An 18782-nucleotide genomic window follows, 5' to 3' on the forward strand; every position below is an offset into this window, starting at 1 on the left:
TCAGGCCCTGCTGTGCTAATTACTGTGCTCTTGAGCTGGCTGAGGGTAATTATACCCTAAGGAGGTATATGAACAAGTGTTAACGAGCATGTGTTTTTGTGTTTTCAAATGCATATTTTTATTTGTGGCATCATTCTGTATTTGTAGTCCATTGCTCATGCAGAAAGTTATACTGTATATTTGTATGTGCCTATGCGCAACCTCACAATTTTGCCCAGTCCTCCCTCAACATCCCTGCGAATTTTGGCCAATCATTGTTACTTTCGCCAATAGCGTTTGTCCCTGAATGGCGCTAACTAATCAAATGTAACCCTCCATGGACCCACGTCCTCACTTTCTTGTTTACATTGACAGAGATGTGGACGTGTGATGATAACACATTGCTCTCAACAGTTCTCCAGTGTTCCCAGTGAAAGCAGGAGTAAACTACATTCAATGTTTTACAACATAAATGAATGTTTAACCGCAAACCATATACTGAGAATGTCTTCAACTTGTGGACGACACAGCAGACAGAGGACAACATGGGAGCCGTTGGTGGTGGATGACACTGAAGTAGCACTAGTTGGATTCCTAGCAGGTTTTCTTTTCCCAAAATGGCACATGGATGGCATGCATGTAATGTGTATGCACGTTGCATGCAAGAGGCAAAAACATTGGGCTGTGAATGATGTGTATGACATCGGGTAGTTTATAAACACCGACCATTATGTAATTGCATGTTTCGTGTACTGTATAATAACATCACGTGTCCAGTAATTGTGTCATGTTTTTTTTTTTTACTGAAGCCCTAAATGGTCCTTACCTGAACTGCTTTGGATTCACAAACATCATCTCTCCTATGAAGGTCAACTTGTTTGATTGGAAGACCTTTATACACACACTTCGTTATTGTGCCTCCAATAATAGTGCCTCATTTGTTGCTGTCCACCGCTGGCTCTGTTCTGGTGGCATTATCTTTGATTTACACCTGTTTATCTCATGAGGAAGAAGGCCTCACATTGACGATGTGTCCGACCTAGTTGACCCTATTAAATAGTTTGGTGCACGGTGCTGTTATCGCCACCTCAGGATTCCTCCCCCTGGTCAACAACTGATTATTATCATACCCGATCACCTTCACACACAGACAGGCTTAACTTTGACTCTGCGTGTTCACTGTGCGTGTTTTTAAACAGGAAGGAAATGCTTACCACTATATATACTGTGTGTGTGTGTGTGTGTGTGTGTATGTGTGTGTGTATATACAGTATATATATATATATATATATATATATATATATATATATATATATATATATATATATATATATATGTATACTGTATATATATATACTGTACATATATACTGTATATATATATATATGTATGTATATATATCACAAACGGTGGATTAAACTTTAAGCAAGTACTGCATGTCAGTTGAAGCATGGCTGAAAATACAAGATACAATAATAATAATAATATATTTGATTGATAGAGCACTTTTCAAAAACTTTTCAACACTTTTCAAACATGCTTTACATGGTAAAAGCAAACAAATACAAGTGTACAAAATAGAAGTGGAAAGTGAAAACCAAAAAGCAGAGTTCAGAACAAATAGTTAAAAGTGCAGACCAAAGACAAGATTAAGTTAGTCCTAAAAGTGGTAAGGTCAGCAGTGTCACGGATGTGTGGCGGAAGTTAGTTCCAAAGAGAGGGGGTGGCGACAGAGAAGGCTTTGTCCCCTCAGATTCGGTGCTTGGTCCTAGGGACAGTCAGGAGGTTTGGGTATGGGACTGTCTTTAAGGTAAGAGGGGGCCTGGTTGTGGAGTGGTTTATGGGTGAGTAAGAGGATTTTGAATTGGAGGTTCTGAAGGACAGGGGTGATGTGGTCTCGTGAACGGGTACAGGTGAGGAGGCGGGCGGCAGAGTTTTGAATGTATTGGAGTTTGTTAAGGATTGGTGGATGTGCAATAAAGGATGCTATTACAGAAGTCAATACGTGATGTAATGAATGCATGAATGAGGGTTTGATTCGCTGTATTTTGAAAATCAGATAATATCGACTTCCGCCATGAGATCAGGCCGATACGCTTGCCGTATAGCGTTCGTAATTCTGGGCCACGCTCCAAAATAGTAGGTGCGGTAATGCGCCGCAAAGCTGGTTGCCACTCGACTCCCGCCACCCGCAAGAAGAAGAAAACACAACACCACCATGCAGACAAGTTAGTTTCAGTTGGACGTTGGATATTGGGCTCTGTAGCTACAGCGGTAGTTCCCCCTCACTGTGCTCGGATTGCTGTGTCATGGTGTGGGGAGCTCGAACGGGAAGTGCCGCTCTACAGTGGCGGAGCTACGTAGTGGCCAATGGTGTCCAATGGTGGCCGTGGTCACTCTTCGGGCACCCCACTGGCCATCTCACCGTTTCAGGTGTCAACTTATTGCCATGCCTATGTGAGTAATGGTCTCAACTTGGCCACCCTGGTGCAGCATTTCTGGCGCCGCCAATGCCACTGTACCCGTTGGTTGTTTATACTAGGGACCGCCAATAAATTGCTATTGTGTCGAAGAGTTTGTTAATATACAGTATTCTAAATCACACCACAAATTGATCTATAACCATGTCAAATGATTAGTCCTACCCTAAAAGTAATTTGCATGAATTTTTCCAATTTGACCTTTTATTGGATGGACTTTTATTGGATTAGGGACCTGAGTCAAAGAGGTTTGTTACAAAAGCCAACAATAATGTTGGTCATGCTGTGTAACAAAAAAAGTAATACTTTGGTTGCATTATTTTTAATGCTTTGAAGAGCTGCTTTCATAACCCTATTCAATTCCACAAATTCATGTTTGTAACAAAAGCTTATTGTTAAAATAAAAAAAGGCTCGTTACCGGATCGGGTCGGATTGGAGCTCTGAGGGTTGATGAATTTAGTGGATATACCTCTCTTCATCTTTTATCCTCTTCTTTACTGACACTTTTAGTTGTGCATGTGTGAAAAATATGATATGCGGGAGACAGAACAAGTTAAATCAGCGCAGGGGGAGTCCAATAGTAGTTAATTGGATGTCCTGCTCCTCTGTCTCTGTCATGTTCTCCTGGCATATGTTAGGAAGAGTAAAACGCTCCAGTGATGCGTCACCTCTTTAATTCCTTCCTCCGCTATCAGCAACTCCTTCAATCTCGGCAAGGTCACTCACTACAGCTCGCCAACTTTGGTTTCCCCCTCTACACGTCCATCAAGTGCAAAAAAGAGCTAAGATATTTTTCAGTTTTGTGAGTATTGCCCGTATCCCAAAACATACAAAGTTACAAATACAGGACACATTTGTTGATCGCATTTGGAGGAATCTTTGCAGACTTTCTATTTTGGACAGCCTTCACACGGCCCGATGACATCATGTAGTCCACAAATGCAAACTAGTAGGCTGAAGACCCCGAATTTAGACACAGCTAGGCCTGTCACAATAATCGATAAATCAATGAATCCAGCAATAAAAAAAAAAAGGTAGATAATTATGACTCCCTCGATAAACTGACATGTGCATGTATGCGTGCATTTTTCATCTGCTCGTCTCCCTGTGCCACACAGGCCGGATGACAAGAGGATTCACTCTGCATCTGTCTGTGCGCATTGGTTCTATAGTGGAATGAACGGAGAGAGTGAGCCCTCATCTCATTCAGCCTCTTTGTGGAAGCCGGGCTACTCGTGAGTGGATCCAGAGGATTAGGAGTTAGCCTAGTGAGACAGCAAACGCTAACATGAATGAAGACACAGAAGTGATGGTTTCTGAGGCGAATGCCACAGCCGACAGCCCCAGTGTGGCAATATTTTGCCAAAAAAAAAATCCCAAGAACGTTCCTGTGTGGACAGGGCCTTAGTTTACTCAGACACTCCATTCATCTGCTTCTGGCCCGACCCCAAAGATTGCCCATACTGTAATCTAACCTGCCTACAGTTCAAAATCAGTCAACCAATGTCCATTTGGCTTTGTTATTCTGATGTATCGGTCTTAACAACTAAACCTACTAACTAATACTATCACACACATTGACATGTCTTTTATGGTTCTGTGGTATTTTTAAATGTCACCATCCTTCATCCATCCATCACCAACTTCACCTCCATTTTCCCTTAAAGGGAAAGTTCTCTTTATACAGGCAAAGACCTCACAAACATCTGCCTGTTGCTTGCAGTTTTGTGCGTGTTTTTCTATGTAAATGGCTGTATAACATAATTAGAGATGTTCCCACTATCCCGGTGAGTAGTGTGCATAAAAGGTTGCTGGCAGACATTTTTGCGGCAGATGTGACCAAACAGCTTTGAGAAATCGCGGTGGAGCTGTCACACTGTGGAACAATGTGGCCCGAAGGCTGAATCTTAATTTGTTTGGTTTATTCACTCTGTACAAAAGATAAAAAAAATACTACAATTGTGAGAATTGGGCAGTGAAGCAACAAATTGGAAACTGGATTAAACATCAACGCTAGAAAGATGGGGGATGGGACGGAGGCACCTTAAATACATTATGCGGTTTATGGCTTTACTCACTGCTGTCACCTCCCCACACAAAGCTGTTGTAAATTAAAAACATGTAGTGACTGTTGTAATTTAAAACTTATCTGAAAGGCTCTCTGTTGTGCGCATGAGTGTGAATTTGTGCTACTTTCTAATTAAATGTGTATACTTAGTATGTTAAACATGTCATTTGTATGCAAAAGACACACAATAAGCCACTCAAAGCTGTGTGTATATAGAAACAATCACAACTACAAAGTAGGGATGCTCCGATCGATCGGCCACCGATCAAAATCGTCCGATTTCCATGAAATCGCCAGTGATCGGCATATACCGCTAAATGCCTTTCAACGCCGATCACAGAAGTCGATCACCTCTGGCTCGTCCTATTGCAGCATGCGGCCTGTAACAAGCGTCTCCCGCCCACATACCTTCACACTGAGCAGGCATGCAAAACCCAAAACAATCATGTCTGCCGTGTGGAACTTAACGATGTGACCATCAGGCAAACGGCAGCTAATGGAGCCAACGCTGGACAACATTCGCCCGTATGTGCTTGACAGTCGGCATTCTAAAGCCAATAACCCAAAAAATAATTGAATTGGACTAGATGACCAACCTCTCTCAGCGGTGGAAGACACCGCATGATACCTGGAAGTCCTGCTAGAGTGCCATCAAACAATGTACTCTCACATTCAAGGTCTCCTTAAAAAAGGCATGTCTTCTGTAAGTTTCACCAGTGATATATGTTCTCTTGAGTCAAGTATGTTTTACGGCCAAATACGGCCTTCTGGCAGTTGGGGGACCTTGGAATTGCCCTACCTTTTCCCCCTTATATAGCACCCCTGGCCAATAGCACTCATCATAAATAAATTTAAAAATGTACACATAATCTATGTGAGCGGTATCGGCAGCATAAAACCTGATCGGTGCATGCGACCTCCGCCAAGTTGGAAAAATTGTAGTTGGCACATCAACACCAAGGATTTCTGGCACGGAGGTGCTGAAAAGACTTTTATATTCACATTGCTATGGTATAAAAGTGATGCAATGCCTGTACTCACACTGCGCTGTAATCTTTTGCACTTGCATATACGAATACCTTCCAGGTTTGCTGTGCGTAAAAAGTAGTCCTTTAACATTTTCATTAATACTCCACAAAAAACATAAACATAAAAATACCTGGACTGGCATATTTACAGTGATGCCTAATATAATGTGGAGCGTTAAAAGCAGGCCAATTAAGTGAATGACCTCTGTGGAGGTCCGTGCTCCTCAAGTGCCCTTTTAGTTTCTTAATTCAGTCATTTGAAATCCACTGGGAATGTGTGTGCCAAAAAGGCATGTTTGGATAAACAAGAAATTAAATGAGTGGACACTTTTTCAGTGTAGGTGTCCCCTTCCTCCCTTTTTTACCTGCTGTTTCATGAAATCATCTCACATCTGCTTTTCATCACACAGAAGCAACCCCAGAGAGAAAGAGAGAGAGGTCAGAATTACTCTCTGTAAAAATAATTGCACAGCGCCCCGGATCCTCCCAGTGAAACTTGACAAAAAAAAAGTATTACTCCAGTCGTTATATGTTTGGTGAGATGGTTTTTGACCACGACTTTTGAATAAGAGGTGTGTGCAAGTACACCATCACAGTCGAGTAAGATCCAATACAAGAGCTTTGTATGCATTTACAGTAATAAAATATTACAACCATAATGATGAACTCATTCTAGAACTGCCATCCCAAACTGAGGCATTAGTTTCTTTATTAAAGCAGCAACCATAAAAATGGCTACAGGAAGTAAAATACAAATATAAGGCATTCAGAAGATGTTGTGATGATATGTAGTCTTCTACACCGGCCACTTGGTGTCAGTAATGTTTGGTGAGTCGCAGAAACGCCAGACTTGATCTCCAGAACAACAGGCTTTTGTTGCAGGTATAAATTATCTCACATCTAATAAAAACATGGGCCACTGTTCCTGTAGTATAAACCACACTAAGCTAAAAGTCAACTGTGAACCCCCAACATCACTTCCTGTCCACCTGCCATTCATCTCACAGGAGAACACACTTAGACACAAGCACGATTCTTGTTTGTGTCTTAAATGACTTATTTACTCTTATTATGTCTAGTTCATGTGCAGAGGTGTATGTTAAACAACATTTTAGAAGGTTGTAAACAGGTTTTCTATGCTAACCAAAAAAAAAAAAGATTTATAAATAAGGAATCCGACTTCGCGGAAATTCACTTATCGCGATGGGGTCTGGGACCAATTAACCAGGATAAACGAGGGATTACTGTATACCTAATGCCGTGGCCTGCGAGTATAGACAGTATGATTGACAGACATGACAAGTTTGATGTCACACTAGCAGAATAGAGCAGCAAGCACGGACAAGCAGCCAATAAGAGACGTCAAATAACTTTCACACGTCTTAAAACCAGCAGACAGCCTTCAGTCGCTTTGCTGGCAGGCTCACGGTGCTGAGTCAGCATGTCTTCAAGTCCCTTAAGCTGTCACTCTCTATCTTTGTCTCCGTCTTTGCGCTTCCCCTCACCTCTCCTCTCTCACTGGACTCGTCTCTGTTCGGCCGAGTGGGAAACGCCTGCGGTATAGCCTTTATACATCTACTTGAATGACTCACAGACACTCTCTTTCTGCCTGACTCACCGTGTGCACCTTCCATCTTTGTAACCAGCATTTCCCTCCGAGTGTGAAACTGTTGCACGGGTCCAACTGCTGCTGCAGAGGACCTCCCGGATGATGTGACATGCGTGAAACATGGCAGGCAGACACCTACAGCCTTATAGCACAAGGATGGATGCCTTTGAATGAATGCTTTCATCTCGAGTGTGCCTGAAAAGAAAGTAAAGAAAGGGACAATTAATTCAACTTCTACATTGCATAATTGTCCATGACACAAAAGTCCACTCTGTGTGGACGAGTAAAACTGAGCTTTTTGGTTTGTGTCATGATAGGCCTGTCACGATAATTGATAAATTGATTAATACAACCATAAATTTAAAAAAAAACGAAGTCGATAATGATGCCGGCCTCAATAAATTGACATGTGCATGCATGTGTGTTTCATTTCCTTGTCTCTCTAAACCACACAGGCTGGATGACAAGATGATTCATTCTGCATCTGTCTGTGTGCATTGGTTCTATAGCGGAATGAACAGAGAGAGTGAATCCTCCTCTAATTCAGCCTCTTTGTGGAGGCGGGGCCACTAGTGAGTGGATACGGAGTGCTAACAGCAAGATAGCCTCGTGAGCCATAATGAATGAAGGCACAGAAGCGAATATTCCGGTTTTAAACAGAATGAACACGGTGAGCGCATGAACGCCGACGACCAATACTGACAGTTTTCTCAATTGGAAAAAAAAATACGATGGAGGTGCTGTGGGCAGCGAAGCCTTTGTCCCGACAGTCAACGCTTATTGAGGCGTTTGGTTGGCAAAGTAAATATAAACAAAATTGTGCAAAATGGTGCACACTATTTAACACTATATGTTAAACCTTCCTATTAAGGAATATACTCAATGTTCATTATTTATTCAAGTGCAGTTTTGTTTACAGAGACTTGATACTCAATTTTCTTTCTATTGTATTTATTTCTGTGTGTGATTTTTATTGTGAGTGAGAGAGACACTTTTCCTTAACAGAGACAGGGTACATTTTTATTGTTTTTGGTTATGATTGTGAGTTTTATTTAAGTGTAATTTTTGCTAAAAGAGACCGAGAGTCCATTTTATTTTCATTGTTTTTTTTTTGTTCTTGACATTCCGATTACAGCGTTAAATACTCTTGACAACTTAAAGTTTATTGCTTTTGACACAATGTACTTGCATTATTATTCCACATAATTAATGAAAAAAATGGTCACCAAAAATGTTGTCAGTATCAATTATCGACGGTAATTTGTAGGCCACTTATCGACGAGCAAAATTTGTTATCGTGACAGGCCTATGTCATGAGAAATGTGCAGCGTCGTCTCGTGTTTTTAAACCTTATTTAACAACCAAACATGAAGTTATTGGCTTAATGGTGTTGGTGTCATGTTGTGCGTACTCCTTAGAACACACACACACAAAAAGCATTCATGATCTTTCCCGGGCTCCATGTAAGAGTGCGCTGATTGGGTAACACATGCAATCGACCCTCACTACCTTCATGATGGACGTAACGGGCACCCCTGGTTTGGGAGGGGGTAACATGAAGTATCACACCACTGCAGTTACAGAACAGTGCATAACGTTTGACAAACCAGTTGATTTCATCCTTTAGAAATTTTAACAATGGTAGCACAAAATAATGTACGGTTTATTGAACTTAACTAAACGGTAATGCTTGGTGGAAACAGGGCTTTAAAATCAGCAAGTCAGATGGGAAAAAAAAAAGTTTTGAGTGGGAAGAAGTGAGCTGGTCAGGGAGTGGATGCTTGGCATGATGTATGATATGAGCGGTGGAAAAATAAAAGGGATGCCCTCATGAATGATGCAGAGCTTTTCCGAGCAATTTGATTATGCAGGTAAACATAGCAAGCAGAAAAAGCCAGAGTTGAAATGAGCCGGAGAGAGATAAGAGGAGAGAGGAAGTAGTTGTGTTGCTTTATATATGAAAATGGACCCGAGTGCACGGTAGGAAAACGTAAGCGCTTAAGTGTGTATGTGTTGCCAACAGGCTGAAAGTGTACGGAGACAAAATCCATGTTAGAAATTACAGTCGTCCCTTGCCACTTGGCATTTCAAATTTCACAACTTCACTTAAAAAATATATTAATTCATAAATCCTGCTGTTTCTTGGTTGAATATGGCGTAATATTAGTAAAAAAATATGCATATTAAAGCAAATCTTACATAATTTTTGCCTAAATTGAAACATTTTCAACTATAATGGCTAAATGAACTAAAATACAAATACCTATCAGGCATTCAGAAAACGCATTCAACGGCACTGTGAATGATATGTAATATTCTGCTCTGGTCACTAGGTGTCAGTAATGTTACTGCAATGTTCGGCCAGGCCCACAAACACCAGATTTGATCACTGGAACAACAACCTTTTATTGCAGGTTTGAATTATCTCACAACAAGCACAATAATCCCTAATAAAAATCCCTCATGAAAACACAGGCCGTAACCCACGCCAAGCTAAAACTCAACATCACTTCCTGTCTGTCCGCCACTCTGCTCCCCAAGGGAACAAATTTATATCAACACACACGAGCATGAGACTTATTTATGTCTTAAATGGCTTATCTACTCTTATTGTGTCACCATATTGGGTAATATGAATGTAAAGGTGACTATATGGGTGTTATTTTGAGTGTAGAGGGCTTTAGTCATGTTAAAAAACATATTTAGAAGGTCATAAACACACTTTCTGTGCTCTAACTACAAAAATATTAAATGTATAAAGAAGGAAACGTACTTATCACGGTCAGGTCTGGAACCAATTAACCGTGATAAACGAGGGATTACTGTACAGGGAAAGGTTTGCAGCGCTGTAGATTGCTGATGTCAGCGATATTTAATGACGTACCTTAATTGTACATTAAAGTACATGATGAGCCTCTGATACAATAGGTGTAATGACGTCACGTTGTGTTGCTGTAAAGAGGACAAGAATTGCTGAAACAACTATTTGGCTCCTGTTCAGTGTCCTAGTTTAAGTTTAGACAAGGAAGGCCCCAAAAGTCGATGTTTGCCTTGTAGTGACTGTCAGAGGACTGTTATGTTATGTTTGCGTACATCTCCTGGTCCCTGTGTTGTCAGCTGTGAGCAATGCATCTTTTGTGGCTCTCGCTAATAAAGCTATTAATCATGTCCGCTGTTTGCCACAAACATGCCACAGTGCACTCGCTGCGAGACGCCTCCGCTCTGATATCCCAGATCCAAACAGCAGATGCAGCTCACCGAAAGCGATGAGAAACATTACAGACGTAACACCCAGACGCATATTATATCTTAGATTATTCTTTGCAGAGAGCAAACTTTAAAATACCGCCGTTTTTAAAGCTGGGAGCTGTGACTGAGCACTCTTTCCTGTTGCACTGTGTCAGTCACTGGTAATGTTGCTGTGTGACAGGTGACATTTTCAGTTATTTCTCCTTATTGTCTGTACTATATCACCTTGTCAGTTCCCATGACAACTGAGCAAACACGACCAGTGTTTCCCATACATTCATACATTCATAGTAAATTTCCCCGCTGTGGGATCAATAAAGTACATACAATACATAGATTGTCATAAATTTGGACCTCCACGAATAGATTTGGCGGCACCTCTTTGCCCTCGCTTACAATCATACTATAATGGGACAGTGAGTGTTGAGTTGTTGCTCTGTATGACAGGGGGCGTCACTGATCAAACACACCTGGCGTGCCAGAGAATAAGGACACGTGGTAGTTATTTGCAGCTAGAAGTACTCAAGTACAGTAAGTACAGTATAAGCAAGTATAACCCAGACACCCACCTCGGAATATGGAATGCATTATGCATCTGCTGCACCACACAGACATCAAAATAAACACCTACACACAAAATGTCCATACACCGCAAAGCATGCTGGGTAACCTGACTACTCTTTACCAACATGCTACGCTATATTATATTATATACAGTATAGGCAAATCTAGTGACTTTCTCTGGCCTTATTGATGCCTTTGGAGACAAGCAGCGGGTCCTGCTGTGAGACCCTCCCACACCTTAAAGCATGTAAAATCTCGAGAAAAAGAAGCGACATCAGAAAGTTACAATTGGTTGTCCATAGCTTTCCCAGAGCCAACTGGATGTTTGGTTGGAATAAATCATTTGCTAAAGAAAAGTTGTGAGTTTTTTCAGAGGCAAAGAGGAAATGAAATGTCAACCGCTGCTTTTCAAGATGGTTATGCCGCATTAGGTGACATTTTAAGGATAAAAAAACGAAAGTTGATGAAAAAAAATGTATGAGTCATTCACAATCTTTCAAGAGTTGTCCTCAAGTGCACACACATAGACATTGCAATGACGTCACACCCCGAGTCCCCAATTTAGTGAATGTGCTCTTATTAAAATGTCCCTTGGTTGATACTGGCTGCTTTTCCGTAACTCCACAGCCATACAGAAGCAATGAGAACTAACTGATCTTCTCACGTGTTCTTTGGAGCTGTTTTTGTTCAAGTTCGTGCAATGTGATGCGTAGGGGTGTCAAATTAAAAGATTAAATGTGAGGAATTAATTACAGTCATAATTTTTAATGAAGTTAATAACATTTTTAATCTTTACCTTTACTGTTTCTGTATGCCAGTGGCAGGCAATGCATTTGGTACCTGGGCCTTCGGCGGGGTCTTAACTGATCAGAAATTGTTCCGACAGACACTGATTCAAAAATAAAATGTAATAAAAAGTGCCGTGCCAGATTCTCAAACTGTTGCACCATAGCAAACATTGTTCCCTTATCTTCGAATACATCGTCACTGATACGCCTGACATACATCACTGCTTGTAAGTTAGTGGCTAATTTCCACCGGTGATCAGCAGTACACCGGAGCTTGCAAAGTCGGCGCTCAGCCAAATGTAACGAGCGTAAACGGAACGGCTCACGCTCGGTTTATGCATTTTTGTCAAAGTGGTTGAGATTAGGACATTTTTTTCTTCATTTTTTTGTACCAAAAATTAACCGAACCGAGCACGTCAAGAAACTGAATCAAACCGAAATTACATTTTAGTGTACCGTTACACCCCTAGTATTTACTACTGCTACCAGTAGAGGGTGTTGTATACTCATGTTGAAGACATGTGCAGCTCCACCTCAACTTTGCGTTTACGTGCCTGTATGAGCATATTAGGAACCCACAGCAGATAATAGCCTGCCAAATAAAGTGCCACAACAGTCCTTATTGGCTAAGGGAGAACCCGGGAGAATCAGGTGTTGTGTGTCCTGATTGGCTGTAGACCATTGTCAATCAGGCTCCTTCGTGCCATCGCTAGCAAACTAGCTAACTGCGTGAGCTGCTTGGTAACCTCCAATAAACAATAGAAGAAGAAGAAGAAGAAGCTAAACTGGCTAAATGAATCTTCGGTAAAGTGTATTGTGAGGGGTTTTACAGCCTTAAAACATACTGTATATAATAATTGGAAACAAAGTTGGCTACTTTGCGGATTTCACTTATTGCGGGCTATTTTGGGAACCTATCCCCCACGATAAACGAGGGAACACTGTACAGGTATATGTAACATCTCACATCTACCGTACATGGGTTGGTTTTAGCTTGTTTGCCCAATTCAAAATATCAATGTTTGGACACCCCTGCTGTACAGTATCTTGTTTTTTTCCATATCAATAATTCAAACTTCTCAGATCCCGCTTCTCATTTAACCTTTTTACTTCACTGCAATGCTTGCTTTCTTCTGCATTCAAGAAGGGAATAATACTCTTTCAAAGAAAAAGCAAGCGTTTTGCACTGCTGTGATCTTTCTATTTGTCTGTGGTGTTCAAAATCCAAACATGATAAATGGATGCGTGAATGGAAAAATGGCAAGATAGCTTTTAACCTAAGGTAATAAACTTTCTAAATATTCGGCCTAATTTTACCAAAGGCCACTTTATTCTGAAGTAATTGAAATGTAAAATCTTTGCAGGTCCTCTCCTCATTTATCTTGTTCTATTCCCTCGTGCACGTGCACAGTATTGATTTAGGTGTGCTTTCTGTGCAGAATTTCTATGCATCCTTTAATGAAACACTCCTACCTGCCTTCCTGCTGTATATTGGCTCTCTTCCTGTCTCCACTGTTCTTATGTTTTCATATTCACATACCGTAACCATACATGCACGCACCCACACACTTAATGTTCTGTTTATTCCGCTCTGCTCACTTTAGACTTGGATCTACGCTACTTCTGGAAGTGGAGTGCATTTGAGGACTACCTTCTGTTTTGTTTCGGCTTCAGTGTCCTGTGTGCGGTGGTCACCATGCTGCTGCTGGACTCTGCCATGTTTGTGGAGATGCTGGGCTCCCTGGCCGTGATGTTCGAGGCCATGCTTGGCCTCCCACAGCTTTTGCAGAACTTCCACAACCGCTCCACCAAAGGCATGAGGTACAGCACCAAGAGGTCAAATACACTTTAGGAACAAGTAATTCGTTTTCACTGCCTACCCTGATCCCACTGTCTATAATCGTTAACCTCACCGTCCAAAGAAAGCACGTTTTGTATATCTTTTATATTTTTCTAAACTAAATATGCTGGGATTGGCTGGCGACCGGTCCAGGGTGTACCCTGCCTGCCGCTCAACGTCAGCTAGGATAGGCTCCAGCATACACCCGCAACCCTAATCAGGATGAAGCGGCATAGAAAGTGGATGGATGGATGGATAAACTAAATATGCAAGTGGATAATTATAGGGGTTAAAGGAGGAAACGCTTAGTCAAGGTTTTAATCTGCATACATTTAGCACCAAATATACCAAGACAGTAGCTGTTTATACGGTCCTGCAGCGCATTAAGGATTAAAATTCTGGACACATCCTGTAGAGAAATAACTCATTGCTGCATTTCCATGGACGGATTATAAAAAGAAAGCAAGCATCCTTCATTATATTTATAAATATATAAACAGTCAAACCTCGGTTTGACTGTTTTGTCTAAAATTTTCAATAAAATTTTGTCTCAGTTTATGTACAGTATTGCACATTAAACTCGCCCGTTTGCACTGTACCGTATCGTTCCGCAAAATCGAGTGCCCAAACACTCAAAAAACACTCAAAAAAAGACCAGAAATTTGCGTCTGCAATGTGCCGGATTAGTAAATAGTCGCATCCAGACGGGAACGGATCACTCGGTGAAAATGACGTAATACACAAAGCACACCTGCGTGTGGCGCTGTGAACAGACACGCAGACAGAACCACGTCACACACCAAACTATAGAGTGTAAGGATTGAGTGTAAAGATTACTTTGGGGTGTTATTTCATGTCTACAGAGCTCTAATAATGTTAAAAAATATATTTATAAGGTCATAAACAGGTTTTCTATGCCATAACTACAAAAATACCCCATTCATAAAGAAGGAATCCTATTTTGCAGAAATTCTCATATCATGGTCGGGTCTGGAACCAATTATCTGCCCATTTTCAGAAACCCCATCTCATTTACCTTAAGTTGGAAATACAACCATGTGATCATAAAGCATCAAATGCCAGCTTAATTCACATTGAAAATCAACATTTGTGTCATTCTCAAAACCTTGGCCATGACTGTACACCAAGCAGCTGCAGAGACTGAGCTCTAGTATTATGCAGGACCCTCTGCATCACTTGAACCACCTGTTCCAGTAGTGGCCATCGGGGCACAGACTGCTGTTTCCAAAATAGAGAATCAAGACATACAAGGACTGTTTTATCCCAGCAGCTATTGTTTTTCTTAAGAACATTTCTCATTTTCACTAAGCGCAATGGACTTACATTTTATTTTATTTATTTATGTATTTACTCTAATTGTTATGGTGAGGCCTCTCTTGCACTGCACTCTAATTTACCTACAGTTCATAATACAGACAACTGAACCTGGTGGACACAAAATAAAAAGAGGTTTGATTCCTTCTGCTGCTTTTCCCCTTGAGTCTGTCCCTTTCACCGTAGACAAGAGGCAGATAAGTTGTCTACTTAATATGTTCTACACATACTGCCAGCTTTGCTGTAATGCTACAGTTCAGCTCCTTTTACTTTTCCAACTCTCTTACCCTTCATTCTTTATTTCAATGAAAATACATCTTTGATAAGGGAACACAGGCAAAGTTCAGCTTAGACCATGACAGATGAGTCTATGTGAGACAGGTGTTCATTTTCAATGCGAAGTCGCAATGTACTTAAATATGTTTCACTGTCTGTGATTTACTGTTTTCTATGGCCTGAGGTTCTTTATGGTGAATGTGCCCCATTTCACATAAAGTGTCCTCAAGGGTTACAGCTGGGCTTTCTAGAAGCATCCTTTCAGCTCAGAGCGACCATCTTGCCAAAGATGAAATGTGCAATAACACTCCATTAGGGCCCCTAAGATGACTGATGAGAAAGTCGGCCGTTTTATCCTCCCAAACTCATATGTATGGAAAATTTCCTGCAAACTCAATATTATGTTAATATACCATTGGCCGCTTAAATATCTTAGGCCGGGGTAACTCAATCCTTTCATTCACTCTCTCTTCACTTATTAGCACTAAAAACATATAGAGATAATAATAATAATACTTTGCCTTACACTTTCTTCATTAGGCTATTTTTTATGACATTGTACAAATTAACCTTGATGGCTAAAATCCGCCTATGTAGCACTTTTAATACACATTATATCTGACACTCCAATCAGTTCAGTAAAGCTTAAACAAGCTTAATCAGTTGTGCAGATATAATGAGTCTGCACATCCTCTCATGCCATCCCATTGTTGTTTTGCAGTCAACATCCCCATGGGTCCTATTACTAGGCTGCACTTGTGACGGCACGGATATATGTGTCACCTTACTGCATGCATGTTATGGAAAATACACAGGCATGTTCAAGCACACTCAATGTAATTATGCTGCATGGTCCGTATTGACACTTTGTGTTACATACTCTATGTGTACCACCACTGTAGGGAAACTGAGCTCAGGACAGCCCGGTAATGGAAAGTTTTATTGAAAGAGGCAGAGAGAGATGAAAAACCAAAAACAGGCATAATTTGGTGCTGTTTAAATTTCACTCAGTTAGCAAGTAATCTCCTGGAGCAAATGTGCTGTATACTATACAGGTATGTTTGATTCAAATAGACACTGAGGTCAGGATGTCCTTCATGTGCTTCAATAGCGACTCAGCTCTGCCTTGTTTTGTCCTGTTTCTAGATTTTAAATATATTGGTAAATTACATCAAATTAGCAGTATTGTTGCATTTTTTACTCGGATTGTTTTGAAAAATTGGACTCAGGAATGCAACCTGAGGGATGGGGAATGTGGTTAGCACATCTGCCTTACAGGCGGGTGGTTCTGGGTTCAAATCTGGCTCCGATCAGACATCTCTGAGTTCTCCTCGTGTGTGTGTGGGGTTACTCTGGGTACTTCCTCCCGCACATGCAAAAACATTAGGGGTGCCTCGATAGATCGGCCACCTATCAGTATCGGCCGATTGTCGTGAAAAAGCACGGTATCAACATATGCCCATACTTCCTTTTAAACACCGATCAGCTCCGCCCTCATTGCTGCAACCATCTCCAGCCCACTTTCCCTTCACAAAGTCAAAACAAGCATGTCTGCCATGTATTGTATTGTATTGTATTGTATGTACTTTATTTATCCCACAGCGGGGAAATTTACTTGTTACAGCAGCAAGCAAGCAAGACAAGTAAAGAGAACAGTAAAGTAAAGTAAAGTAAAGCATCGTGACTACAACATGGTTCAGGTGGTGCAGGTGTTGTAGAGCCTGACAGCGGTCGGTATGAATGACCTGCGGAACCTCTCCTTCTTACACCGTGGGTGTAACAGTCTGCTGCTGAAGGAGCTGCTAAGGGAACCCACAGTGTCATGTAGCGGGTGAGAGGTGTTGTCCATGATGGATGTCAGCTTAGCCAACATCCTTCTCTCCCCCACTTCCTCCACGGAGTCCAGAGGACCGTCCAGGACAGAGCTCGCTCTCCTGATCAGCCTATTGATCCTGCTCCTGTCCCTGTCCGTGCTGCCCCCTCTCCAGCAGCCCACAGCATAGAAGATGGCTGAGGCCACCACAGAGTCATAAAAGGTTCGTAAAAGAGTCCTGCACACACCAAAGGACCTCAGTCTCCTCAGCAGGTGGAGGCGACTCTGGCCCTTCTTGTAGAGGGCGTGGGTTTTGACGGACCAGTACAGCTTGTTGTTAAGGTGAACACCCAGGAATTTGTAGCTGTCTACCAACTCTATGTCCGCTCCCTGGATGTTCACCGGTGTGAAGTGAGGTGTTTTCCTCTGGAAGATATAGGTATACAGTTGCTAGGAATGTATTTGGTGTGCTCACAGTTTGACAATACAATCACGACAATACAACTCGAGAAACAAAACTAAGGAGGGGCCAAAAACAGCACATAGAAGACAGGAATGACAGCGTACGAACATTGAAAAAGTGCATTGGTAAAATGCATGGTTGTACAGGGCTGCTGGAGTAACAGCGTGCAAAATAAGCAGAAGAGGTAGCAGGTCGGTAGTGGAGTCCTGTAAGTGTTAGCGCATATTCAAGTGGCGGATGGCTTGTGGGTAGGTGCTGTCCCTAGAACGTGAGGTTTTGCATGTGATGCTCCGGTACCTTCTACCTGATTGTAGGAGTGTGAAAAGATGGTGTGCTGTGAGTGGGGTCGGAGGTGATATTCTTGGCTTTCCTGGCAATTCTGGTGTTGTAGTGTGAGGCTAATGTGGGAAGATTGTGGCCAATGATTTCAGAGCGCCTGCGTACCACCTTCTCCAGCTGTTGCCTATCTTGGCTGGTGGTATTGCCATACCAGGCCAGGATGGAGAAGGTGAGCACGCTTTCTATTGTGGCACGGTAGAAATGGATCATGCCTGTTTGACTGACCCCAAATTTCCTCAGCTGTCGGAGAACGCGTAATCTTTGGTGAGCTTTTGAAATGATGAGACTGGTGTTAAGGTTCCATGACAGGGACTGATGGATGGTTTCATATGATGTTTCATCCTCGTCGCGTATGAGGCTTCTAACTGTGGTGTCGTCTGCGAATTTTAGGAGTTTGACAGATGGAGAATTGGTTATGCAGTTGTTGGTGTAGAGGGAGAATAACAGGGGTGATAACACACAACCTTGTGGCGCACCGGTGTTCAGGACCTTGATTGATGAAATATTGTTTTGGATTTTAACACACTGTGTTCTGTTAGACAGGAAGTTGAGCAGCCAGTTACAGAGTGGGGGGCTGACACCGATGGACAGAAGAGTATTAAACAGTCTGATAGGCAGGATGGTGTTAAAGGCTGAGCCAAAATCAGTTAATAGGGCACGGGCATAGGTGGACTTACAGTCGAGGTGTTGCAGAATGAAGTTTTGTATTTCAGAAGACATTTCTTTCTAGTATTCTCACATTATTAACTGAAAACCTGAATGAAAAGCAGGCTTGCAGGTGCCTCGTGGTCGCGGGGGGCTCCCTGGTGCCCGCGACACCACGTTGGTGACCGCTGGGCTATGTGACATGAAAGGGGAACCATACAATTTTGACAAAAACATATTTGACTTACTTTGTCAAAATCACTGGTGAAACTTAGAGGATCAGGCGCCTTCTTTAAGAAGACGTT

General features: G+C 41.8%; 1 protein-coding gene across 2 annotated transcripts in view; it reads left to right on the plus strand.

Annotated features, from left to right (window-relative positions):
- The window catches only part of si:dkey-246g23.2 (solute carrier family 66 member 2), a 50546-nt gene that overhangs the window by 13152 nt on the left and 18612 nt on the right, over positions 1-18782 (plus strand). For both annotated transcript variants that reach the window (XM_054775997.1, XM_054775998.1), the window contains exon 4: positions 13371-13587. In XM_054775997.1, the coding sequence (XP_054631972.1) occupies positions 13371-13587 (217 nt within the window). The remainder of the gene's footprint in view (positions 1-13370; positions 13588-18782) is intronic.

Source organism: Dunckerocampus dactyliophorus, chromosome 5, assembly GCF_027744805.1.
Source record: "Dunckerocampus dactyliophorus isolate RoL2022-P2 chromosome 5, RoL_Ddac_1.1, whole genome shotgun sequence".
NCBI lineage: Eukaryota > Metazoa > Chordata > Actinopteri > Syngnathiformes > Syngnathidae > Dunckerocampus > Dunckerocampus dactyliophorus.